Consider the following 27999-nt stretch of genomic DNA (forward strand, 5'->3'; position numbering starts at 1 on the left):
AATGTCGAGACCTTGGATCTGCAGAGATCTTTCTCTGAAGAGGAACTCTTCTCGAAGCGCTCGTGCCTCATCATTTGTTCGGTCTATTTCTGAACACTTTTATTTCACTCAACTCAAAACCTTTTTGTTTTACGTTTCACCTTGAGGTGGAAAAACGTGACGAGAGTGAAATAATTATGGGCGGTGTATAACCTAGGAATCTTGCTTCAAATGTTTGGGGTTTTTCTTTTTCTCCCTGAGTTATCTCAAATACACGTTTATTATGTTATAATTTCGTAGTAGGTTGAGATAAAATGATCACCTATACCTGACGAATGGTTTGTTCAGTAATTCTCTTTCCAGAGGTTGAAGAGGAAGAAGAATCTTCCTTGAGTTGATTGTTTTGATTCGCTGCCTTTACTTGGTGAAGAGGGTCGGTGTGTTTCGTGGGTTTTATGATTTCTCGAACCTGTGTGGGTTATACGTGAACAACGTTCTTAATATTTCGATCCAACAGGGCGCGGTTCAACGACAACGGTGAGCTCGTTATGGGAAACAGCGGCCTTCGAGCACATCTGGAGACGGCGGAGAAAACGGGCGCGTTTCAGCTCCGGGGGAAGAATGTGTCTGAGGTACGGACGGGCAGGGACACGGACGGGTAGGGACACGGACGGGCAGGGACACGGACGGGCAGGGACACGGACACGGGCAGGGACACGGACACGGGCAGGGACACGGACACGGGCAGGGACACGGACACGGGCAGGGACACGGACACGGGCAGGGACACGGACACGGGCAGGGACACGGACACGGGCAGGGACACGGACACGGGCAGGGACACGGACACGGGCAGGGACACGGACACGGGCAGGGACACGGACACGGGCAGGGACACGGACACGGGCAGGGACACGGACACGGGCAGGGACACGGACACGGGCAGGGACACGGACACGGGCAGGGACACGGACACGGGCAGGGACACGGACACGGGCAGGGACACGGACACGGGCAGGGACACGGGCAGGGACACGGACACGGACACGGGCAGGGACACGGAAACGGGCAGGGACACGGACACGGGCAGGGACACGGGCAGGGACACGGACGGGTAGGGACACGGACGGGTAGGGACACGGACGGGTAGGGACACGGACGGGTAGGGACACGGACGGGTAGGGACACGGACGGGCAGGGGTAGGGACACGGACGGGCAGGGGTAGGGACACGGACGGGCAGGGGTAGGGACACGGACGGGCAGGGGTAGGGACACGGGCAGGGGTAGGGACACGGACGGGCAGGGGTAGGGACACGGGCAGGGGTAGGGACACGGGCAGGGACACGGACGGGCAGGGACACGGACGGGCAGGGACACGGACGGGCAGGGACACGGACGGGCAGGGACACGGACGGGCAGGGACACGGACGGGCAGGGTCACGGACGGGCAGGGACACGGACACTGGCAGGGACACGGACACTGGCAGGGACACGGACACTGGCAGGGACACGGACACTGGCAGGGACACGGACACTGACAGGGACACGGACACTGGCAGGGACACGGACACTGGCAGGGACACGGACACTGGCAGGGACACGGACACTGGCAGGGACACGGACACTGGCAGGGACACGGACACTGGCAGGGACACGGACACTGGCAGGGACACGGACACTGGCAGGGACACGGACACTGGCAGGGACACGGACACTGGCAGGGACACGGACACTGGCAGGGACACGGACGGGCAGGGACACGGACACGGACTTCATGGTGCTTTGCTTTTTAGGTCATCTCTTCGAGCATGACCTAATAATATTGGTGTTGAGAGGAGAGGGGATGATCCGTCCGTCCGTACGTTCACAATGAAGTTGAAGCGGGAGATCTGGTCATTTGTGATCCTGATGGAGGTCGATGAGATGTACACGATGGTATGACTTTCAAGGTCACCGAAGGTCAAGGTCAAGGTCATGAGGCCTTTGAAGTTGCGAAAATGACGATTTTCAAATTCTATCTCCTCCGACATTTCTCAAGCTATCTTGAATTTGATTGTGGCATATGAATCTATGGGACAATATCTAAATTTGGTCGGGCTGGATTTTCGATATTCGCTTTCGTTTTCGCGTCACGTGACTTCAAAGTTTGCAAAAACTGCCCTACCTTCAGGAGGCTATATATTTTCTCGTAGAGATGACCGTTACTCCTGCACGGGGGTCATTTTTAAATACACTTCGTCTTGTTCACCGAGTGATACGGAACTGTCATGTCCATTTCGAAACGATTCGCGAGATGGTGTCTGACCACCTAAACTTAAATGCACCATGATTAGGAGGAGGGACCGTACAACGCAGGGAGGAACCATAAGGCGGGGGGGGGAGGGTTTTATAAGGTGCAGCGAGGGACCATTTAAGGCAGGGGGAGGAACCATTTAAGGCGCAAGGAGGGAACATTTAAGGCGCAGGGAGGGCCATTTAAGTTGCAAGGAGGAAACATTTGAGGCGCAGGGAGGGACCATTTGAGGCGCAGGGAGGGACCATTTGAGGCGCAGGGAGGGACCATTTGAGGCGCAGGGAGGGACCATTTGAGGCGCAGGGAGGGACCATTTGAGGCGCAGGGAGGGACCCTTCAGACAAGATTACACCAAATTTTAACCACGAGTACACCCATGTTTTTATGTACACACACACACACACACACACACACACACACACACACACACACACACACACACACACACACACACACACACACACACACACACACACACACACTTGCAAAACCCCACTTCATGCTTTGCAGGAGGACTGGCTAATTGGAGAGAGCAATTATAGATTCCAGGGCTTGTTTTGTTTTGTATTTACGTGTGTTTGTGTGTTTGTACTTGTGTGTAAGGATTGTGTTGTTGTCCTCTCTGGGGTGTATAGTTTACAGTAGATCGCAGCTCGGGTCCATTGGTCTGGGAGGGGGTGGTGCGGAGTTGCAATAAACATATAATCCCTCAAGAACGTCGGGTTTCCTCTTTTTCAGTTTCCTGTTAAACAACAAGAGCAACTGTTTAAGAATGTAATAATCCGTGTTTGTGGTTTATAATATATTTTTACTTCTGGTCGTGTTGCCCCACGAAATGCCACCATAAGCTACTTATGCACGTTAACACGGCATTTGTCCACAGAGGGAAAATCGCTTGTGGAGGGGGGGTATTATTAGTATTAATATTGTTTTGTAATAACAGGAATGTGATGCTATTATTACCTCCGCCACTAAAGGTGGGTGAAGGTTGTGTTAGACACACCGGGGTTTTCACCCCTGTCTGTCTGTTTGTCTGTTAACGGGATATTTCAACAATTGTGGATGGATTCGGACAAAACTTGGTCTACAGGTTGGGTGTGTGACAAGGAAGAATATATTTGATTTTGGTGAAGATTCGGATCCGATTTTTTTTTTTTTTTAATTTCCAAGTGATTCTTCACCATTTGGAGATGGGGCCAAAAACGACAGATGGAATATTTCAAAAAGTTGTGGATGAGTTGTGACAAAACTTTTGAGACAGACCAAAAACGATGAATAGCATGATATTTCAATAAGTTGTGGATGAGTTGATTAGGTGATGAGATCAAGCCGATTTGATTTTGGTTCAGGTCCAGATCCTGATCCAGCCTATCGGTGTGGGACAAAACGTAAACTGTTGAGAGGCTAGAGCTCCTTGTGAGCCAACGGCCATCCATATCTAGTGCCCAACTGTGTGTGCGGATGTCCTCCTGCAGTTGGTTTACTCATTAAAAAAAATTTTTTTTTAGGAGGTTGGTGGCAGGATTTACACTCCTGCCACCGTAAAACCCTTCACTCTGCAAATCATGAGGAAACAGTGAAGAAAATTGGAGTTGCCCAAGGAGTTGCTGTAGCCATGTTCAAAAAGCTAACTCCAATGATAATTGAGGTAACACCGGTCAACGAGCATATTATGAGACGGTCAACGAGCATATTATGAGACGAAGGATTCGTCACTCCTTCGGTGTCATTTCCCTGGTCTCTGTATGTGCTCCGACTGAGGCGAGTGATCTCACCGTGAAGGACGCATTGTATGGCACGTGCGAATCTGTGGTTGATCAGTGCCACAGGTGAGATACTCTTCTAGTCTTGGGGGATTTCAATGCATCGACTGGAACTGATAGGGATGGTTATGAGACGTGTGTTGGTCCCCCATGAGTCAGGAACTGTGAACCAGAATAGCACTAAGTTCCTTGACTTTGCAAGAAGTCATTGATTTAGAGGGGCCGGTTCATGGTTTCAGCGCACACAAGCTCATCACTGAACTTGGTATTCCAACGCTGGTGGTGTGGCAAAGGAGATTGACCATATGCTCGTTGATGGTCGCTAGAGGATGATCCAGAACAGCAGGGTATTCTGGAGTACTCAGTTCCTTACGACCGACCACATGCTTGTTGTAGCAACTCTGAAGTTGCAGCTTAAATCTGGGAGAATGGTACCATCCCAGCCGAGGCTGGATATTGGCAAGATCAAGGATGAGAGGGTAGCTGGGGGGTTTGCAAACAGGCTGAGTGGGGATTTTGGGGGTTTGAGTGCTTTGAGGAATCCTGAAGAGTTGTGGAGTGCCACCATTCAAGACCACCATCCTTGATGTTGCCGGTGGATGTCTTGGAACTCACCTTAGGGTGAAGAAGAATTTTGTCTCTGAAGGAACACTGGATACCATTGGCCAGAGTCTCAGGGCCAAGCTGAATGGCAGAGCTGAGCTGTTCAGGAAGCTGAGGTGTAAAACTGTATGTGCGCTAAGGGTGGACAAGGAGGCCTATGGGCGAGGAATCTGTGAGGGGGTAGAGCATCACCTGTGGTCAAGTGATTCTCGTCCTGCTTCAGGGGAATTCACGCATTACTTTCCTCCAAGCCCATCCCTCGGTGTGCTGTAGTTGGAGCAGAGGGTGGTGGGCTCTTGACAGAGGAGTCTGAAGTTAAGGCCCGCTGGGCCGGTTACTTTGCACCAGATTTCTTCCAATGAAGAAAATTTCCTTTTGGGGAGGGAGTGCGAGGTTGGGAGGGGAGGGTTGCCTTATAGCCTGGAATTAAATTGCATGAAATCAGACTTTTTTTCCACCTTTATTTACACATCGTAACCCACAACTTCCAAGTGAAAAACAAATTCTACAAATTTAGAAAAATTAATTCAAAATGCAAAACGAGAATATCTCAGTAAATATTGCCATCACACGACAGCACTTGCGATCGTGCAGGACCAGCCTGTGAGTTCAGGCAATAACGCACATGCTTTGTTTAGTGGAACCGTTGTTCTTGCTGTGATTGGTGGTTATCACGAGATGGATTGCATGCGGTCCAATCAGCGTGGTGGTCATTACATGCAATGGCACCATGGAGACAGCTGGTAAGGTTGCCATGCATTTTATGTTTGCACGCTGTGTGTGTAAAATACACACAAGCATACACATGTTTTTTCTCTAAATATAATTTACTGTGTTACTGATTGTGTATGTGCTGCTCAGCTCTAATTGGCACATGTGATGACGACATTTACATGCGATTCGACATATTATATAGGCACCGATATGGCACACGTGATGATGACATGTACAGTGTCAGTAATCAACACAGGCCGAAAATCCCAATATTGGTAATCGGCACAGGTTTTCTAAAGCACATCCGATTCATATAAAATACCCAGCTGCTTTAGAAACAGCCACGAGGACAAAGGAAAATGTGATCGTTCATGCGCTGCTGAGGTTAAAAGTTAAAACCTAGTGTATGTACTTCCTGGCCAATACAAGTACGTCTTGACATCATGTATTCCAGGCGTGCCCAAGTACATCAAAGAATTGGTTTAATTTTTTTCACATTTCAAATGCAGCCTCACAGTATTGCGGGCCCCCGAGCAAAAGGGGCACATTTCACATGCAGTCTCGAACAGCCCCATTATACAACACGCTAACTAAAAGGAAACATTGCATTTAGTACTGCTTGTGTGGCATATGATAACAAAAGAAACTGTCTTTCATCTGACAAGGCAGAGAAACTCATCTTTCTCAAAACGAATCTGAGCTTCGTGGACTTTATTTATCTATAATTCCAGCTGTGTGTGTGTGTGTGTGTGTGTGTGTGTGTGTGTGTGTGTGTGTGTGTGTGTGTGTGTGTGTGTGTGTGTGTGTGTGTGTGTGTGTGTGTGTGTGTGTGTGTGTGTGTGTGTGTGTGTGTGTGTGTGTGTGTGTGTGTGTGTGTGTGTGTGTGTGTGTGTGTGTGTGTGTGTGTGTGTGTGTGTGTGTGTGTGTGTGTGTTTTGTGTGTGTGTTTTTTGTGTGTGTGTGTGACCACTATTTCCCGACAACCACTGGTCCGATCTAATTGAAACTTGCCAGATATATTGCTGGGGACCTGAGGATGTGCCTTTTCAAGGTTTGATATTAATCGGACTAGTGCTTCCCAAGTTATGGCCATTTATTTACCAACCAATGACAAGACGCGTTATTGCGTGGGTGTGGCCGATGGAAGGGAACCTCAGCCGCGTTCCCCATTACGGGTTACAACGTACGGGCTTCCGGAGAGTGATGACTTCGTGTATTCTAATAATTTCTCGATTTCTTATGCGCATTTTTAGATAAACACAATGCCCCAATTTACGATCGTTTTCATATTAGACGGTGCATAAATTTCGGTAACATCAGAGTGCTGGTACGCTCCGAACCACGAAGTAATTTTTTTCTCTCTTCTCTTCTCTTTTTGTTTTTCCTTGCGACGACATTGCGAAAAGGTAAAATACGTTGGCGCTAATTGAATAGTTGGCCATTAAAACGTAAATTGCGAATATCGTAACTGTGATATGCGAACTTCCGGGCCACGCACGTACGGGCACGCGAGAGCGAAGAAACGGCCTGTGTGGTTCTTGATTCTTGCTCGTGGTTGGAATATTTATTTATTCTTTTTTTTATTTTTTATTTTTTACGGGCACGTACTAGTATATTAAAATTCTTGAACATGGAATTTTTCTCCTTTTAAACGATGCGAGTTTGGCTAATAAGGTAATGGTTGGTCTCCCGCTGAGCTTGTTAAATGACCGGGTGAGTAACCCCCTCCCTCCCCCCCCCCACTCATCCACTGATAACCACCATTTATTACACCAAGTGAACGGCTGATCAATGTACTTACTGTATGAATTATTGTTCTGAAAGGAATGTCTTTGTATCCTGGAGGACTCCCTGTACTGTATTTTTTGTTGTTTTTGTAAAACTTGCTTTTCACATGACTGGACAAGTACGAGATGGTTCATTTTATATCCATCAATAGCTTATCGACTGAAACACACACACACACACACACACACACACACACACACACACACACACACACACACACACACACACACACACACACACACACACACACACACACACACACACACACACACACACACACACACACACACACACACACACACACACACACACACACACACACACACACACACACACACACACACATACACACATACACACATACACACATACACACATACACACATACACACATACACACATACACACATACACACATACACACATACACACATACACACATACACACATACACACATACACACATACACACATACACACATACACACATACACACATATACACGTTATGGTAATACAGTTTATATACGTACACATGCATAAAATACATAAAAGCGACAAACAAAGATTTACCTTGAAACGGAGTTCTTTGAAAGAGGAATTAAAGTGGGAAATCAGCAAAATTCAATTGAAAAATGTATTGAGGCCCAGAAAACAAAATGTCGATCTCTGTTCTCTGCCTTCACAACCAGATCATGGCAAATACGTGGTCGGATGGACCTTGTTGTTTTTATTTGTGTATTTATGTTGAAGTGAGGGGTGGATCATATTAGGAGATCGCACGCACACCGACACGCGCACGCACACCGACACGCGCACGCACACCGACACGCACACCGACACGCGCACGCACACCGACACGCACACCGACACGCGCACGCACACCGACACGCGCACGCACACCGACACACACACTCACATCGACACGCACACGACGCGCACACGCACACCGACGCGCACACGCACACCGACGCGCACACACCGACGCGCGCGCGCACACACACACACACACACCGACGCGCGCGCGCGCGCACACACACACACACACACACACCGACACGCGCGCACACACCGACACGCGCGCACACACCGACACGCGCGCACACACCGACGCGCGCGCACACCGACACGCGCACACCGACGCGCGCGCACACCGACACGCGCACACCGACACGCGCACACCGACACGCGCACACCGACACGCGCACACCGACACGCGCACACCGACACGCGCACACCGACACGCGCACACCGACACGCGCACACCGACACGCGCACACCGACACGCGCACACCGACACGCGCACACCGACACGCGCACACCGACACGCGCACACCGACACGCGCACACCGACACGCGCACACCGACACGCGCACACCGACACGCGCACACCGACACGCGCACACCGACACGCGCACACGGACACGCGCACACGGACACGCGCACACGGACACGCGCGCCGACACGCGCGCCGACACGCGCGCCGACACGCGCGCCGACACTCGCGCCGACACGCGCGCCGACACGCGCGCCGACACGCGCGCGCCGACACGCGCGCGCCGACACGCGCGCGCCGACACGCGCGCGCCGACACGCGCGCGCCGACACGCGCGCGCCGACACGCGCGCGCCGACACGCGCGCGCCGACACGCGCGCACCGACACGCGCGCCGACACGCGCGCCGACACGCGCGCAACGACACGCACACAACACACCGACACGCACACAACACACCGACACGCACACAACACACCGACACGCACACAACACACCGACACGCACACAACACACCGACACGCACACAACACACCGACACGCACACAACACACACCGACACGCACACAACACACACCGACACGCACACAACACACACCGACACGCACACAACACACACCGACACGCACACACACACACACACACACCGCCTTTTATTTGTATAGAAGACTAGGTGAATGCACCCGGCACTACCCGGTTTCTTTTTAGGTCATCTCTTCGAGCATGGCCTAATAATATTGGTGTTGAGAGGAGAGGTGACGATCCGTCCGTCCGTCCGTTCACAATGAAGTTGAAGCGGGAGATCTGGTCATTAGTGATCCTGATAGAGGTCGATGAGGCATACATGATGGTATGACTTTTAAGGTCAAGGTCACGAGGCCTTTGAAGTTGCGAAAATGACGATTTTCAAATTCTATCTCCTCTGCCATTTCTCAAGCGATCTTGAATTTGATTGTGGCATATGAATCTATGGGACAATATCTAAATTTTGATCAGGCCGGATTTTCGATATTCGCTTTCGTTTTTGTGTCACGTGACTTCAAAGTTGGCAAAAAATGCGAAAATGACGGTTTTCAAAATCTATCTATCTCCTACATTTATCAAGCGATCTTGAATTTGATAGTGGCATATGAATCTATGGGACAATATCTAAATTTTGTCAGGCCGGATTTTCGATATTCGCTGTCGTTTTCGTGTCACGTGACTTCAAAGTTGGCAAAAAATGCGAAAATGACGATTTTCAAAATCTATCTCCTACATTTCTCAAGGAATCTTGAATTTTATTGTGGCATATGAATCTATGGAACAATATCTAAATTTGGTCTGGCCGGATTTTCGATATTCGCTTTCGTTTTCATGTCACATGACTTCAAGGTTGGCAAAAAATGTGAAAATGACGATTTTCAAAATCTATCTCCTCCTACATTTCTCAAGCGATCTTGAATTTGATTGTGGCATATAAATGTATGGGACAATATCTAAATTTTGACGGGCCGGATTTTCGATAATCGCTTTCGTTTTCGCGTCACGTGACTTCAAAGTTTGCAAAAACTGCCCGACCTTCAGGAGACTATATATTTTCTCGCAGAGATGACCGTCACTCCCGCACGGGGGTAATTTTGATGAATTTAATCTTCTATACATATGTCTGACGGGAGCACAGTATCAGTTCCCTATTGGGCCATGTCAGTCATAGGCTAAGGGGGTTGGTGAGAGGGAAACACACCCCCCCCAGTCGAGGGGCCTTGCCACATAGCCTATAACCTTCCCGGGGCCCATCCCGACATTTTTTGTTTCAGTGGTTACCTCCTATCTTTCACCTTTCAAGAGATTAGCACGTGCAGACAAACAAAAACTTAAAATCGTATGTTAGATATATTGTATATATGGCGTTGGCCCGATGTCATTCGGCTGAAATTGAAAAATTAACGTAACGAAATCAGGTGATGACGTTATAATTCAGAAACCGGAAGTCCGAAGTACAATTCTTTTACATCGGGGCACTCCTGGGTACATATTCTGTCAGCGTGTGAAGTTTGGTGAGGATCAGTCCAGTACTTTTCACGTGCATAGGTCACAGAGAAACACACAATCAGGTGATGACGTCATAATTCGGAAACCGGAAGTCAGAAGTACAATTCTTTTACATCGGGACACTCCCGGGTATATGTTCTGTCAGCATGTGAAGTTTGGTGAGGATCAGTCCAGTACTTTTTGCATGCATAGGTCACAGAGAAACACACAAACACACAAACAGACACACTTTCAACTTTATATATATATATATATATATATATATATATATATATATATATATATATATATATATATATACATATACATATACATATACATATACATATACATATACATATACATATACATATACATATACATATACATATACATATACATATACATATACATATACATATACATATACATATACATATACATATACATACACATACATATGGATCTGTTGAAAATATGATTGTACTTTATGGTTAAAAAATAAGGTTATGGTCTGGACAGACAGACAGAGACACACACAAGTGATTTCAAGAGCCTGTTTACTGCTCTTTTGAGGGGAGCTTGGGGGGGGGGGCTAACTAGAAAGAGCAAATAGAGATTGCCGACCCTTGCCAGGACTTGTTTTGTGTGGTGTTGTTTGGTTTTGTGGTGTTTGTGTGTTGTGTAGACAATGCATTGATGATGTAGGTTTACGTTCATACAGCGGACAAACAGACCTTTTCAATTTTATTGTATGGATTCACATCCTATTTTGTATGTATTGTATTGACGTATGCATGTGTTTTATAGATACACATATACTGATGTAGACATTTGTTTATAGTACGTACTTTATAGGCATACTCACATTGTTATAGTTTGTACTTTATAGGCATACTCACATTGTTATAGTTTGTACTTTATAGGCATACTCGCATTCTAATTATACATACTGCACTTCACTATAGAAATCCTGGTTGAAAAAAAGATAATGTGTAATACTGGCTACCACCAGGTGACGTTTGCGACCTACGTTAGCACGTTACATGCAGACAGACAAACCAATACATAAACGTATCCAAATGCAATACCCTCTCCTTTGGCGAGGCCAATAGTACATTACTAAATACCTTTTTAAAGCCTGCAATCCTTTCTGGTGTGAAAGGTGACCTGCCTTTTAATCTGTTGTCTTATTAGTTTGGATTATCTCGAATAAGTTCAACTAAACCTCCAAAGTCAGCAGAAATGTCTTTGAAGTATTTTCCGTCATGTTTCACTCCCACCCCATGTTTCTGCAGTTCCCTGAAGATCTACTTCGCCTCCATCGGAAATTGAGATCTGTTGATCTTTCCGAGAACAAGCTAACCAGCCTCCCAGCCAGCGTGGCCCAGTTGAAGATGTTGAAAATCCTCTATGTAAATCAAAACCGCCTGGGTGAGAGACAGTCCTTCTCTCTTCTCTTTGATGTCTCATTATGTTCGGAAGATGAGATTTGCATTGCATTGAGAACAAACAGGTATACCTTGGTTCAGGGAAGTAGTTTTCTGAAACAGATCTGCCATGTTTCTCAGATTTTCATTCTTGTATCTAGAACAAAAGCAAAGTAACTCAATGTGCATTCTTCAGCATTTTGTTTTGTTTTGTTGTGAAGCATTATAAAATATAAGGAATTGGTAAGTGTTTTTTTTTATTACTTACGAAATCTAAAGATTTCGTAAGTATATTGATGACTTCCGTCCTCTGTTTGTGTGTGTGTGTTTGTGTGTTTGTTTGTAGGCACGATAACTTGAGAACGGAAGAAGCTACCAAAGTCAAATTACACCACGTGATTCAGGAGGGTGATGGCTAGCGCGGATTAGATTTTCGTCAAAATAGGTCAAAGGTCAAGTTCACAATGAGGTCAAACACAATTCCGTAAATTCATGTGGAGAAATGGAGTATTTTTGCTTCGGTTGACGTTACGAGTTCGTTTTAACTTCGATTTTAAATTTGTCTTCGGATTTTGCGATCGCTTAGGACTCTTAACACCTGGTTGTCGAAATTCTGGTAGAAATCGAATGTTTTGGGGACGTTTTAAGATTGCATAAAAAATGTTTCACTCGTCACGGCTCGTCACGTGGTGCAGCGGGCTCGAGCAGAGGAGTCGTTAAGTCACGTAAAGGTTTTGCGTGTGCGCTGACGGTGTTTTCGATAAAGATGATGTTTAAAAATCATTTTTTATCTCAATAAAGGTTATCGTCGCATGCCTGACTCGCTAAGCGGTCGGATTATGTAAAGATTGATGGATGGCCGAATATTACGGTTTTATGACTTTGATAAAATAATATTAAATAATTGTGTGGAGAAATGGAGATTTTTGCTTCGGTCGACGTTCCGATTTTTGATGGTTTGGTACAGAATCATCGTAGAAACTTCTGGTTTGCGTCGCTACCTTCTCTCGAGACGGCTTTTATTAGTTAAGGTCAGAGGTCAAGTTGACGATTTCGTAAGTACCAGTCTATGACTGCTTGTTTATTTATTTGTTCAGAAATGCTTTGGCTCATGGAAGAAGATGGACATTTTGTGCATGCTGCAATGCAGCATATGGATAGTCCAACACATCGGTACACTTTTACATGAACTTAGAAGGACATCAATAGATTGTTGGCAAGTTGACAAAGCCTTTGGATTTGAATCTGGGACCCCAGCATCATGGGCTTTGTGTTCAGATGGGAATACTAAGCAGGTTAGCCCCAATTTGGCACCCTTGTTCATCTTGGTGAGTCATCATAAGAATGCCACCCCTCATTCTTAAGACAGTATTTTAATAAAGTTTGTTGCATTAATATACGTATTTCTTACACCGTAGGGCGTAGAGTGTAGATTTTGTTCCGGAGGAACCTATCTCCACTTGTATAATGGGAGTATATGGGATAATTAAATTCGATATATAAAAGTTCACTTAATGGAAAGATTTTATGGAATGTAACCCTTCCTGTATAACATTAACTTGATATGAGCGATATCTTTCAAGGTGCATTTACTCTAGCTCAGCCAAGCGAGCTGTTTCTCTGTTGGTCCATGTCACTCTCCGTGTTAGGTAGCCTTCCCCAGGAGCTGTGTCAGCTTTCCAAGCTGGAAGCCCTCTACGCCGCAGACAACCGCCTTACAGCGATGCCTGCACGGCTCGGCAACCTCAAGGCGTTGCGCACAATCTGCTTGCCTGGAAACAGCCTCACGACGTTTCCCCTTGGACTCGCTTCTTTGCCATCTCTTGACATGCTCGACCTATCGCGCAACCACATTCAAGTGGTGCCAGATGGTGTGGCTGACTTGCAGACGGTCGAGCTCAACTTAAACCAGAATCAGGTCAGAAATATTTTCTGTACACTTTTCTGTCTGTGCTATATCCCCATAATATTTCTGCAGAACACTCTATCTGTCAGCACCCCCCTTCTGATAAAACTACCAAAATCAAGAATCATTGCTCACCTTCACTCTTTCATTCCTCTTTTTTTTTCTCGCATCTGGAACAAACTCCCACACTCTCTTCAATCCCACTCTTCCCTCCAGGTTTTCAAAACAGCCGTTAACCACCATCTCGTGTCTTCCCCCATCCAAAACAATGATCTTTTCTACCCCCGTTAATTCATCCCAAACCCACCTCCTTCAAATTCCGTTTTCCTTCCTCAGTCAGCTTAGTGTCCATCTTGTTTACCCCGTGTACTGTGCCCCATCCCCCTCTCCTCCACAGATCTCCTAATGTCCCTGTTCCCTACTGCTGTTGTGCTTCCCTCTCACACCCCTCTTTTCTGCTTCTCCCTTTGTTATATGTTCTACATGTTAGCTCTTGTATGTTGTTCGTCTTTCGGCTGCTCCCGTTAGGGGTCGCCACAGCGGATCATTTGTTATGATCCGCATACTGATTTGGCATAGGTTTTACGCCAGATGCCCTTCTTGACGCAACCCTGGTCGCCTCTTACGACACAGGGTAAGGATTGGGTTTCGCCATGATTCCGGGGTGCCCTACACCCTCTCGTAGCACGGCCCAGCGCAGAGCTCCCGTCCTCAAACGATCCTCCAACCCAAGCCTCCGAGTAGCCGGATTACAGGCGCACGTCACTACGCTCGGTTACATGTTAGCTCTTATATGAGCCTCGATAAAGTATACAAAAAAAATTCAAACATTATCTTTTTGCACAATATTTTAGGGGAACTTTGTGTTTTTTTTTGGTTTTAATTCATAATGTAAATTTTTTTTTTCACTCAAAGAAAAGGAAGGAAATGATTATTCTTGCCTTTTAATTAATTATTTTTATTTGATTCACAACTGGCCTTTTTTCTTTCATAGATGTGTCTACATATCTAACATGTCATGGAGATGCCCATTAAACTAGGGAGTTCATGTATTTTATGAAACTCGTGTATTTTACAGAAATCCATATTTTTGTTACGCCTTATATGGAGGTTTACGTATGTTTGTCGTCAGAAAGGCATGCCGCGATTATAGGGAATTGAGGTGCTGTTCTGGAATGCTGATTCCTTTCTTTACCCATTTCATCTGGATGGGGTGAAACGCTAAAGTAATAACCCATCATGACCACGATTATGTGAATTACTGATTAGATTTTCGCCAAGCAGGAGACAGTGTGTGTACGTCGGTGTTGCGTATCCACCTTTCCTTGCCGGCAGATTCATCTGAAATGGTTATCACGTTGGAATGGCATTTTATTCATTTACATCACGAGTGTTTGTTAACATTTTATTTTGTAATATTAATGGTGTAGTATTAATTTGTGATTGGAATGAAAATATATAGAGATGAGGTTTAAAGAAGACGGAGGAAATTGTAAAAAAAAAAAAAAAAAAAGGGGGGGGGAGGACAAGGTGGGGTTTCCCCGATCAGAATGGAAGGCTGTGCCATTCATCTTCCCTCGTGGGTGATCTATACTAGCTGCAGAACTCTGCTTGAGTTATCACCGAAACGGAACTTGCTATTAATTTTCTCCAGTAGAATTCTTCTTCAATCGTCTCACACAAGGTCGAGGAGAACTTGCGTGCCATTGTGATCTGAAGCGTCATCATTTTACCTTTCATGTTATAATGTGTAAATATTCTCGATCTCGGTTGATCAGGGGTTTCCAGAACCGGGTGCAACCAGAAGAGAAACGAGCAGGTTGTTCGGTCATGAGTGGAATAAAGGACTGACTCGGAGGCTTCGAACGTCTTTTTCTTCCACGCTAAAGATCTGCATGTTTGGCGTTTTTGGCGCAAACGACCGCCATTTGTTGGAGTCTTATCAGACGCATTTCACTCTACAGAGATCTTCTGTTCCTCGTGTTGTGCTTAAAAGGGCGACCCTTCTCGTGGAGTTTCGCTGGGAAGGATTCTTCCCTTGATATAAGCACATTTGTGTGTAAAGAACTCTTCCTTGCCTTTGCGGTACCTTGCACGTCTCGCGTTGCCTTACGTGGGTTGGTGAAGCTTGTCTGAAGAGTCTGGAGTCAATTTCTCATTGGGTCCTTCATCATCATTCCTGTCTTCAGCCCTGCTGGGTTCCATTGGGCTATTCAGCTGAGTACCTTGGCAACTTACCATTCCCGTGTCATTTGAATTCCTTTGAGACGTATTTGTGTCACTTATATGTTCATGACCCCGACCGCTGGCTAATGCTGATGCAGTGTCCACTGATGCGGTGCCCCGTTACTCATTTTGCTAACTTCAGAAGGTTGATGGGCTGAGTTAACCCACCTGGTGTTAATTCAAAAGCAGGAGAGGGGCTCAAACCCAAGACCCTGAGATCTTAAGCCAGCCACCCTCACTGTGAAGCCAACACCAGGCTCCAGCAATGAATGTTCAGGTGAAATAAAAATAATTCTTCCCAAAATATCACTTTCATTTGCGTAGTTTTTATCCCTCGCCACGTGGCGGAGGGGGATATTGTTGTCACCTGGGTCGTCCGGCTGTTCGTCCGTCCATCCATCCAGGCGTCAACATTTATGGCTGTGAGTGCGATAACTCATAAACTGTTAGCCATATCGATTTGAAATTTGGGTCACACATGTACCACCTGAAATGGAAGAACCCTATTGATTTTGGGCATGGCCTGATCCAAGATGGCCGACTGGGGCGGCCATCTTGAAGAAAATGTTTTTTTGCCATATCGATTTGAAATTTGGGTCACACATGTACCACCTGAAAAAGAAGAACCCGATTGATTTTGGGCGTGGCCGGATCCAAGATGGCCGACTGGGGTGGCCATCTTGAAAAAAATGTTTTTTGTAATAAATGGAAAACCTCTTATCTGATTTCAATTATTTTTGGTTACTACGTTCCTCACCTCTGGGGAACTTTTTCGAGATGATGACCAAATGGTGTCTTGTTTCCAATTCACCTCCCTCATTATCTGGAATATGTATGACCTTTTTCATTCAATGGCGGGGGATTCCCCATCTCTGATGGTATATTTTTTTTGTTGTTGTTCGTGTGAACAGGATCACCCCCAAAAGGCATATTTTGACATCAATTTTTTTTAATTTTTTTTCGATTAAAATATAATTTTAATTATAAAATATATAACTAATAATAATATATAATAAAAAATAATTATAAAATATATAACCCCCTATTAAAATATAATTTTTCCTTTTTTGAAAAGTTCTTCAGTTTCACCCATGCAATTGCTTAAACCTGCTTTTCGCTTCATGTGCACATTGTAATTAACGTTATTAGATTTTGATCATAGTTAGCCAGCCTTGGGTATGATGTACTTAGGTGAGAAGGCTGATGATGGCTGGAAAACATGGTTGGGGGCTGAAAAAGTGAATAGTGGGACTGTCCTTGGCTGTTGGATTTAGGTATTCCCTTCTTGGACAGATCTCAAGGCTCTCACCAGAACTAGCTCGCTGTCCCCGGCTCAAAGTTTTGCGACTGGAGGAAAACTGCTTGGAACTTGCTGCACTCCCAAGTGACCTGCTCATGACCTCAACTGTCAGCTTGCTTGCTCTTGATGGAAATCTCTTTGAAATGAAACAACTTCGTCAGCTTGATGGCTTTGAGCAGGTACTGTCGTGCTGGAAAGAGAGGGCTTATGCTTTTCAGAAGGCATTGTATATTTGTTTTTATTCGTTTTATTGTACCTTTCAAAAAAAAAAAAAATTATCTTGCATGATCTGACACAAAAATCTTTTTTTGATGGTAGTCAGTAATTCTGGTGTTGATTTGCTTACTGAGATATTGTTTCTCTCATTCCTCTTCCTTTCCTAGTACATGGAACGCTACACAGCCACAAAGAAGAAGTTCATTTGATATCGGAGCAAAGGTAGTTGCAGGCGAATTGGATGTTGTACCTTTCTGCCTCACACCATGGCCGTACGTACAGACCAATGAAAAAGTTGGTCTGCGGATCTTTGGGGGAGCACCCTGAACACTTGAGGACTTCTCCTGCACCATTTTATTTCACAATAATTGTGTAACCTCATCCTAGCAAATGACAAGAACTCTTGTTTGCAAAACGATGCATTGTATGCATAAACCGGCCAAGTATCTTACCTTATAGGCAACGTGTGCTCGTTCTTATCCTGCATGCACCACTATATGTGAATCGGCTGATGGTGCACTGAAATCTACAGCTGTTGTACAGGTATTTCCTATACTGGCTTTGTGCTGCATCCTATAAATGATGTGTAGAATAAATCTATTTAAAAATAAAAAGGTATTTAAAAAATAATCTGTCACAAATTAATAAAAACTTGTGAATTTATTGTATTCTGTAAGTGGTGCACTGAAAACACTGTTCATTGGCCTTTTCAACATGTATTTTTTTATGGTCTGGTTTTTATGCACATCTTTGCTAAGACTTTGATTGGCATCTTTGGTGTTGAGCATATAAGCTAATGATGCTGGGATTGCAGGTTCATATCCCATTTACTTTGATATGTCCATGTTGATCATGTAAAAGTGCACTAATGTCTTCTGATATATCTACATGTAAGATGTACAAGCTCATCCACGAGCCCCTGAGCTAACGTTGGAAAAAAACAAACAAACAAAACATTGTGGCTTTCAACATGAAATGGAGCATAGTTATGGAAGCATTGCACATGATGTCAATTCCTCATTTTGCACATGGGGCTAAACCTAGTGGCTGCCATGTTGATGGTATATTATGCCATTTGATTCACAACAGATTTCAATGTAAATTTGAGAGGACATGTCATTATTTATTTTTCCAGCAAAAATGACACACCAAGGCTCTCAAACGGAGGAATTGTGAAGAAAACCAATCAAAATGGCTCTGTAATATTTCCCGAGCTGACGTTATTGAAGCTAAGAAAGACAGCCGTGTTTGCAATGATAATTTCACCAGGAGTTAGCATTTTGTTAGTTTGAGTTGATTGATTGATAAATCACCATTCAACTCTTCTGATTTCTACGTCGTTGACATCGGCAATTACTCTACAACCTGTTGTCCCCCTCCATCCCCTTTTCCCTGTGCATGTTACTGCATTTATTTTAAGTGAATGATACAGAATGGCCCAAGATAAATAGGTGCCGTGCGATTCACTGCACAGCTTCAATACCACCTACCGTGCCAAAAACGTTCCGTACAATCTGCTGGACAGAGGTCATTAAGTGCATAAATGTGAATGGAGACCACTTTCAGCATTTAATGGAATTGGAGTGTAAATTAAATACGTGGTATTAAGATGTTGTGCATTTTATTTTACATTTATAACGTGGGTTCAAAGAAACCCAAATGGGGCTTCTTTATCTTGGGCCACCCTGTACATCGATGCATTTTCAGCAGGCCTCTCTGTTTAGGCATACAGGGCATTCCATGTCAAGTGTACACACCCTCCCGACACTAATTCCTCATTTTCTCCCTATATGTTGGTCATTTATTCACTTGGGTGAAAAAACTCAAAATACCAACTTTTAGACCTGTGGGCCCATCAGGGCCCCCCAAATTTGGGCGCCCCCGGTTGACCCACAATCTTCCAGTGGCCATATCACAGGTTGTAGTGGTCCGATTTGGATGATCTTGGCATGAAAATGCTCGTAAAAGCGAGATCTTTCGAATTGCGTAAAGTAGAATCACTCCAAAACAGTCATTCAAAAAGTTATAGTTTGAGACGCCCTTTAACCTTGGGCCCCCGCCCCCAGCCAAACTAATGGTCGTGATTTTTTCATGTGAGAATACCCCTTCATATACTCCAACACCTCAGCATAAATGAAAATGGGATCCCAATGGGTTGACGCATGGCAAAGATTTATGTTGGGGGACTCGGGTGCTGGACACACAATACGGCACAATACATAGCACAATATTTTAACACAAGATTTCCAATACACTATATCAGTATATTGTACATAAATTTTCCACATGCACATGCAGGAACTGGAAGTGATACTGGTATGAGTAAGAGTTTTTCCCAGCATATTATAGTCAAGATTTTTTGCCAACCAATGTTTTATTTGACAGCTGTGTTTCTTTTTTACTGATTGTGTAGGTTCTACCTGTAGCAGATTTTGGTTCTACGGAAAGATGTATATCAGAAACGTCTAAAATCCAGTGATCTTCAATGTCAGGAAAAAAGAAACTATTTGCGGGCCTGTTTGGATGAAGAAAATTCACTTTCACTTCATGAGTGTCCTGAAAGGCTTCCATGATGCAGGCAAGCCACCATTTTCCATCATAGTGCACTGTGACATAACCTGAGAGTTTCCCGTTAAAAGTTGGTGTCGATTTTGAAATAGCTGACTTGATACGGTGTTCCTCACTAAGGCTGAATTCGCGTACTTAAGCAGTTTCAGAAATAGGGATGAAAGCATGAAGTTTTTGAGTTCCAGCTATGGTTTTGGCCGTTTTTAACCTTTCTTCCAGATTTCGTTCTTCCTCCTCATACGCCTCTTGTGTCCTGGAACCGAACTTCATTTCATTCAAACCATTTTCAGCAAAGGCGACAAAATCTTTTGGAGAAATAATTTGACTGTCGTAAGGTCTATGCAGGCTCTCACGTGTTACTTCTCGTTTGACTGTACCTCCCACGCCATCTGAAGGGCCCTTGCCATGACTTGTGGCAAAAAAATGCCATTCTATGTCAACACCATACTCTGATTTGTTACGACATAGGTTTATGAAGGCTTTGCAATTCTTATATTGTCCAGCGCAACCGTCTGAGAAGTAGTAAAGTTTCTTTACATTTCCAAAGCGAGATTTCAAGTGTTTCATGAGCATTCTTTGGAAGAGGTGGACTGAGACAACGTCGTGAGTATTGCATTCTGATATAATCGTGAACGAATCGTGATTTAATTTGCCATCGTCCGATTTGAAATGGTGAACCCAGGGGTGAATTGTCACTTGAGAGCAGTTCCAATAGAATCCTTGGGCCGCATCCTGTACGACAAACGAATAGTTATCTGAGAAGTCTCCAATAATGACAAATTCTCCTTCACCGATTTCGTCTTTCTTATTTTTCAGAAACTGAGATTGGGCCTTGGCAATGAAGTCGTGTCTCACTAATTTCACCGTGCGTTCACAGAATTGATTAATGAATTCTTCCAAAGGCAGGACCATGGAGCTCAGTTCAGATCTGTCTGAATGTCCACCGTTTAAACTGAATTTCATCAATATCCTCTAGTTCATAAGCACTCAGTAGCTCGGTTTTGAAGTCTTCAATTGATGGGCAACTTTCACAAGTTCTGAAATAACATGCTGGTTGTGCTGGGTTACAAACTATGTGTGCTATCACATGATGATAGCTAAGAAGTTCAGCTATCTGTGGCATTTTGGAACCAAACATCATGAGTTTCACATTTTGATGCATCGTACAGACACATACACTGTGTGTACTGCCTGAACCAGCCAGGACACACTCCGAGGGACGGAGCATGGCGAACTTCGCGAATCCAACTTTCAAGCCAGGGTTCTTCTCTTTGAATTTCTGAAACAGTTCCTTGAGATTGTTTAGTACCAGGCGCTTTTGAATTTTGTCTTTTCCATGTTCATTCCTGACCACCACACAGTCCTTTTTTCCCAGCATTATTCGGCTGACTTCATCACTTCGGTAAAATTCGGTTACGGCGGATTTCACTTCGTCAGGCAATATTTTACCCTGTTTGGGATTTGGAGACTATAGCATACCATTTTCTTTCTCTAAATTTTTGGCTTGCACAGCCATTCTTTGGGAGCAACTGAATTCACTCATCATCGCTCTGATGCTCATATTCCTAGCAAATATTGTCAGTATACGTATTTTCTCTGAACAGCTCGAAACAACGTATTTTTCTTTCAGGCTTTTGATCACCTCTGGCATGCAGTTTTCATCACATTTTGATGCTGTATTTTGTCTTTTCTCCGCAGTGCTTGGTCTGGCAACTAGTTCCAATTTCTTTCGCACAGAATCTTCCACTTTACTTCGCTTTTCAGGAACGTACCCTGGGTTCCTTTCTGCCTTTCGTTTGTCGAAGGGGCTTTCGCCTATCATCGATAACGATTGGTTTAATCGGTCAACTTCTGCTTCTCGCTAAAAAACCTCCTCGTCCTCATCTGTCAAAATAGATTCTGCAATGCCTTCGACGGTACCTTGTGATAATTTCGAACTGGTTGAAGATGATTCTTCAATATGCTCTGGTGACAATTGAGTTTTTTTCTGCACGAAGTACAAAGTCTGTCATCTTTTTTCACCTTTGAAGAAAATTTCATCAACATATCATTTGACACATTGCGAAGATCTTTTCGTTGTTTCGTTTTATTGCAGCTGAACGAATCGCGACAGTATTTTTGGAACTCCTTTCGATCTTCAGTCGCCATGCTTACTGCAAAATATGCAAAAACTGAGATTAGCCCATTAATAACTTAATTTGATGATGGTTATACAAAAAATGCACACTTAAAAATCAATAGACACAATAGGCAGAATAATTTTTCGCAAATGACGAAATATATATATATATATATATATATATATATATATATATATATATATATATATATATATATATATATATATATATATATATATATATATATATATATATATAAATAAAATAGTCCAGAGATGATGATTGTCAATTTCAGACATAAAGTCGCCTGCCAGCAGGTGACATCATTGGAACGATGACGGCAAACGTCGCCCAATGTCGAATCAAGAATTAGTGATATGTGGACCCCGACCAATAAAACCATCATCACACTTGAACCCATTGAGATCCCATTTTAATTTATGCTGAGGTGTTGGAGTATATGAAGGGGTATTCTCACACGAAAAAATCTGGATCATCTGTTTGGCTGGGGGCGGGGGCCCAAGTTCAAAGGGCGTCTCAAACTATAACTTTTTGAATTACTGTTTTGGAGTGATTCTACTTTACGCGATTCCAAAGATCTCGCTTTTACGAGCATTTTCATGCCAAGATCATCCAAATCGGACCACTACAACCTGTGATATGGCCACTGGAAGATTGTGGGTCAACCGGGGGCGCCCAAATTTGGGGAGGCCCTAAAATGGGCCCCGATGGGCCCCCAGGTCTGAAAATTGACACAATGTTTTACAGTGGATGCAAACACTTGCACAAAAAAGAGTGAAATCTGAGACGATGTGTCAAAATTTCACTGAAAAATGTGTACACTTGACATGGAACGCCCCATACTTAATTTATGAAAGTAGGCACATCCGTTTATGAGTGTTGTTTCACTTGTGTTGTCACTGATTAATTGGATTGACAGGATAGCTTAGGCCCAAGACAGGATAGCTTAGGCCCAAGAGGCACACTCACCTCTAAGCTGTCTATTCTGGGTTTTGAATCCCGACTCAGCTATAAACTATCATCTCCTCGTTTCACAGGCAGGTTAATTCAATAATGTGTGTGCCGTCCCTCGGATGTAAGGTAAACTGGTGTCCCAGCTGTCAGCATTCATTGGTGGATGTTAAAGATCCCATGGTGTCCTTCGTGAAGAGTCGGTGAGCTCGTGCCAGCACCACGGCCAAATTCCAAATTCCTGCTCAAACCAGCAGAGGGCATTGCATCAGTGGCATTCCTGTGCCCTCAGCCAATGATGCTGCCCTGCAATTTTGTGATGCACATGAAAGAAGAAGAAGTTGACTTTATTCGAAAGCCAAAGTGTGTTTATTTTTTTTCTCACTCTCTTTTGTTGGATTCATGCTCATGGGCATATACTTTTTCTGTTGTAATCTTCAGGTAAACCTTCTCTATTGTAGCACCAGAATAGTCCAGGCTGGGCCCCCCTAACACTAAGTATTGGCCACAACAAAGACCATCAAAATAAATTTCACAGTTATTCATGTTGTTACAGCCGTGGGTCCGTTCAGGTGACCGGGTTGGAAGGCCGCTGTGGGTCTTTTCAAAACAACTGCAACCCTCAGCTAATTCCACAGCCCCGAGTAAGTTCCTTGGCCTGTTTGTCACCTTAAAATCCTTGTTGGGACTGTGGAAGTAACCTGCGAAAGCATCGATAGGCACTCTGCTCGTGACCTATCTCATCCAGCTGAGTAACCGTTGGGCACGAGCGTGGTCTGAGACCAGTTTGAGTTGGCTTTCCAAAATTCAATCTGCAACCAGCCTAAACCATCAAAATGAAGCAGCGAAACTAGCAGAATCCAACCCTGAAATCAGGTATATTTATTAACAAAGCAGGTGTTTGGGGGTAGGATTACATGGATCAAAAACAGTAAGAATTAACAATCTCAATAACATACAAATGAATCCATAATAAAACCTTTTAACCCTTACCAAACCATACATGCTCTCAAAGCAAACCAGCGAACGGTGGACTTCTTAACTATTCTAACTTTAGACCCGTTCATTTACACGACAAGGTATACAAAGAAAATTTACAAGCTGTTAGAGGTCACTTTCAAACATGGTGGAAAAACCGTGCAGGAGTTCCGGCAAGGCCCCTTGGTGAGGAAATCATTCCTTGACCAGAGAAAGGGAGAGAAGTGAATGTGGCTGGTCTGTGTGGTCTTTCTGCAAGCTCTGTAGAAAAGGAAGTGAAACTCAATAGCCACTGCCTGTCTTTCCTCTGGTTGATGAGTGACTCATTTTACCCTTCAAGTTAAGTGGCAGCCCACCTGCCTTTTCAATGGCAGTTCTCTGGCGGCTCCTCCTTCAGGTGTTATCAGCTCTGCACAATCGGTGTTAACGGCTTTCTTAACTCAACGAGCCAAATAAATGGTGGTTATTACAAGGTAATTAACGATGTCGTGGTAGACCACACTTGGCCATAATTTGATGTATCAGCTGCAAGGTCTGCTTTTTTTCAATCTGTATGGATCATTGCCTTCACATGAAGTTATCTTCTGTTTATATCTATGCCTTGCATCTGCGGGTGAATCATCAAAATACTTCAAACGCCATGGCAAGAATGCAATCGTGACCTTTCATGCAGGCTGGTGTACCATCAACATGGTGGACATGCAATTGTTTAAACCCACAATGCATGGTGGCACCACCTAATTGCAATCCTATTACCTCGTTAGCCTTGCCCATTCCCTTCAGGACTGTGGAGGTTATTGTAATCGGTCTCCGTGTCAGTGAGTGCGAGTCTGCATGCATATCTATTCGTACTTTAATATGATTCGTTCTCAGATCTACAGTAATCTCTATATCCTAGTGTTGTTCGTCTTTCGGCTGCTCCCGTTAGGAGTAGCCACAGCGGATCATCCGTGATGATCCGCATACTGATTTGGCACAGGTTTTTCCGCCGGCTGCCCTTCCTGACGCAACCCTGGTCGCCTCTTACGACACAGGGATAATCTCTATATCCTCACACTCTCACTATGTCTCTTCGAAAGGACCGTTTATAACTCCCCCCTCCCCCCATCCACTTTCTCAACAATCCTCTGGAAGAAGTCCTTTCTTTCAAGCTTCTGGGTCTCACTATCTGCCATGACCTTTCCTGGGAAAGCCACATTTCAAACCTCGCCCCCAAAGCCAGTCGCCGACTGGGAATCCTCCGTCGTGCAAGGTCCTTCCTCGGCCCATCTGAGCTCCTGACCACTTACAAAGCTTTTGTCCGCAGCCTGATGAAGTACTGCTCTCCCCATCTGGGCTGGTGCTCCTGCCTCCCACCTTTCTCGGCTTCACGCTGTAGAAACCAAGGCATTTCGGATCATTGGCATCTCCCGCAAAGAGGCTGAGTCTTTGGGCCTCTCACTCAATCACCGCAGGTTGGTCGGTGGTCTTTCGGTCTTCTACCGTCTCCTCTCCAGCCTCTCCCCACTGCTCTCTCTGCGATTTGTCCCCACCACATTTCCGCAGGGCGCTCAAGGTCCGCCAACAACCCCCTTCTGGTAAAACTACCAAAATCACGAATCGCTGCTCAACTTCACTCTTTCATTCCTGTTTTTTCCCGCCTTTGGAATAAACTCCCTCACTCTATTCATTCCCATTCTTCCCTCCAGGCCTTCAAAACAGCTGTTCACCACCACTTCTTATCATCCCCCATCCAAATCCTCGATCTTTTCTACCCCCGATAATCCACCCAAGCCCACCTCCTTCAAATTCCCTGCTTTCCTTCCTGAAAGTCCCTTTAATGTCCATCTTCTATTTCCCATGTTCCCCATCCCATCCCTCTCCCTTCCACAGATCTCCAAATGTCTCTGTTCCCCACTATTTTGTCCTTCCCACTCCCTCCCCTCCTGTCTCATACCCCCCTTGATGTGCGTTGTGTGTTAGCTCTCATACGAGCCTCGACAAGGTATACAAAAAAAACATGCTTAAGTCTGCAGTAAGAAAGAACCATCTTGTTCTTTCTTACTGTATACTTTAATCTTTCTAAATTTTTCAAAAACCGGACACATGCTTCACAAAGATGGGCTTTGTCCTGTGGAAGTGTATTTATTTAATTTTAAAAAGGGATGAAACAATTGGATTTTTGTCATTAATTATAATTCGGCATAAATTAGCAGATGGCAATTTTTTTTTAAAGTTTGTAAAACCATCAACAATGATAAATTGGTTCTTGTTTTTGTTTATATATATATATATATATATATATATATATATATATATATATATATATATATATATATATATATATATATATATATATATATATATATATTTTTCTCCAAATATTGATACAATTTACATAACTTGCCTTTTATATAATTAATTCTCTGAAAGTATTTTATTGCATCTTGGAATGTTTGCATTGGTTCTGGTACTCAAAGATACACTTAATTATATTTTTGACAATTGCTTATGATGTCATCATCCTTATAAATAGTCTTTGCAACATCTTATTCTGCAGCATAAAACAAATCAAATGGTTCTTTTTTTTCAGAGTTGAGCCTGTAGGTCAGTGGTGGGCAATTGAAGGTAATCAGTGGGCCGCAATTCCAACCCTCAAACAACTCCAAGAATCGCAAGACCTTTTCCACAATTGCAAGGCAAAATATTACCTTTTAAATTTGAAAAACAGCTGTATATTATATTATGATTCCCATGTAGGTTTGAGCACATCATACAAAAGAAAAGCATTTAAAGTCGTACAAATACTAGCTAGTTAATGTGACTTCTAGGTGACCAATCAGACCATATTTTGTGTAAGGTATTTAAAGTGACCATACACAGTGTAACGTGTAAAAAGCTGGGGGCTGCCAGTGGTGGCAATGTGGGTTGGATGTTTACCACCACTGACATTCGAATAGATGAAACGCTCCTGATAAGCCAACAAAGTGTGAGCGTTTCTTGCCATTAATGTGTTTAAATCAATGTAAAAATGGAATTAGTTGTAATTTCCATTAGTGGTGATATAATTATTTGTTGTTTTGTTTTGTAAAACTTTGAATGGAGCATATTGGTATATTGCTAAATTGTTGAGTGCTTTTCTTTGGGGGGGGGGAGGAGGGGGGGGTAAATAAAAGTTGTTCCAATTGTCAAGTTTTTTTTTTTTTTTTTTTTTTTTTTTTTTTTTTTTTTTTTTTTGATTACAGACTTTGAAGGTCCCTCCCTTCACCTGTAATTCATCTCCTTGTGCTGTGGTGCATGTATTTATCTTGTTTTTCTTTTGTTCCATTTTGTCTATTGATCCAATGGCTCTGCTATTCTCTTTTATTTGAGCGTATAGTTTATTATGGTATTAATAAAATAAATGAGATACCCCTTTGTGTGTGTGCTTCATATAAATGTCTTCAACACATTCAGGAGTTAAAATATATGGGCATTATGAGCAGCAACAATTTTCTAATAACCTCCGTTCATGTTTAATCTTCTTACTATAATTCACCGTCCGTCTGTCCGTCCATCTGTTCCCAGATACCGCAAAAACGGCTGAACCAATCGCAACAATTTTTTGGGTGTGTAATCCTGGGACCTGAGCCTGGTGTTGGCTTAGTGGTTAGGGTGGTGGCTTGGGATCCAAGGGTCCTGAGTTCAAGCCTCGTTGCCCACCCACGTTGATTCAGCCTGTCATCCTTCCGAGGTCGGCAAAATGAGTGCCAGCTTGCTGGGATGACTGAGTCATTCGAGTATCCTGCGTCGGAGTGGTGACCCATCCAGGATTGTGCCCAATAGCCAAGGAAACTGCTTTGGCAGCACCGAAGCTCTGTACAGAGTATGGTCCCAA

The 27999-nt window shown here is 44.2% G+C and overlaps 1 protein-coding gene across 9 annotated transcripts; it reads left to right on the forward strand.

Annotated features, from left to right (window-relative positions):
• The first annotated feature begins 294 nt into the window (after positions 1-294).
• On the forward strand, positions 295-27287 carry LRRC57 (leucine rich repeat containing 57). 9 transcript variants are annotated; one of them, XM_085856003.1, is made up of 7 exons: positions 295-403; positions 497-611; positions 5278-5382; positions 11726-11861; positions 13507-13775; positions 17283-17468; positions 17673-19463. In XM_085856003.1, exons 2-7 carry the CDS (start codon positions 528-530, stop codon positions 17712-17714), a joined length of 822 nt encoding a protein of 273 aa, XP_085712129.1. In that variant the 5' UTR covers positions 295-403; positions 497-527; the 3' UTR covers positions 17715-19463. The 9 variants fall into 9 exon arrangements, 6 of the variants coding, with proteins under 6 accessions (XP_085712129.1, XP_085712131.1, XP_085712132.1 ...); XR_015051502.1 differs by lacking the exon at positions 295-403 and adding an exon at positions 26716-27287 and having other exon boundaries at positions 410-611; positions 17673-18048; XR_015051501.1 differs by lacking the exon at positions 295-403 and adding an exon at positions 19919-22383 and having other exon boundaries at positions 410-611; positions 17673-18048.
• Positions 27288-27999: the final 712 nt, after the last annotated feature.

Source organism: Eptatretus burgeri, chromosome 15 (genome assembly GCF_056783735.1).
Source record: "Eptatretus burgeri isolate ZD-2024b chromosome 15, Ebu_testis_v1, whole genome shotgun sequence".
NCBI lineage: Eukaryota > Metazoa > Chordata > Myxini > Myxiniformes > Myxinidae > Eptatretus > Eptatretus burgeri.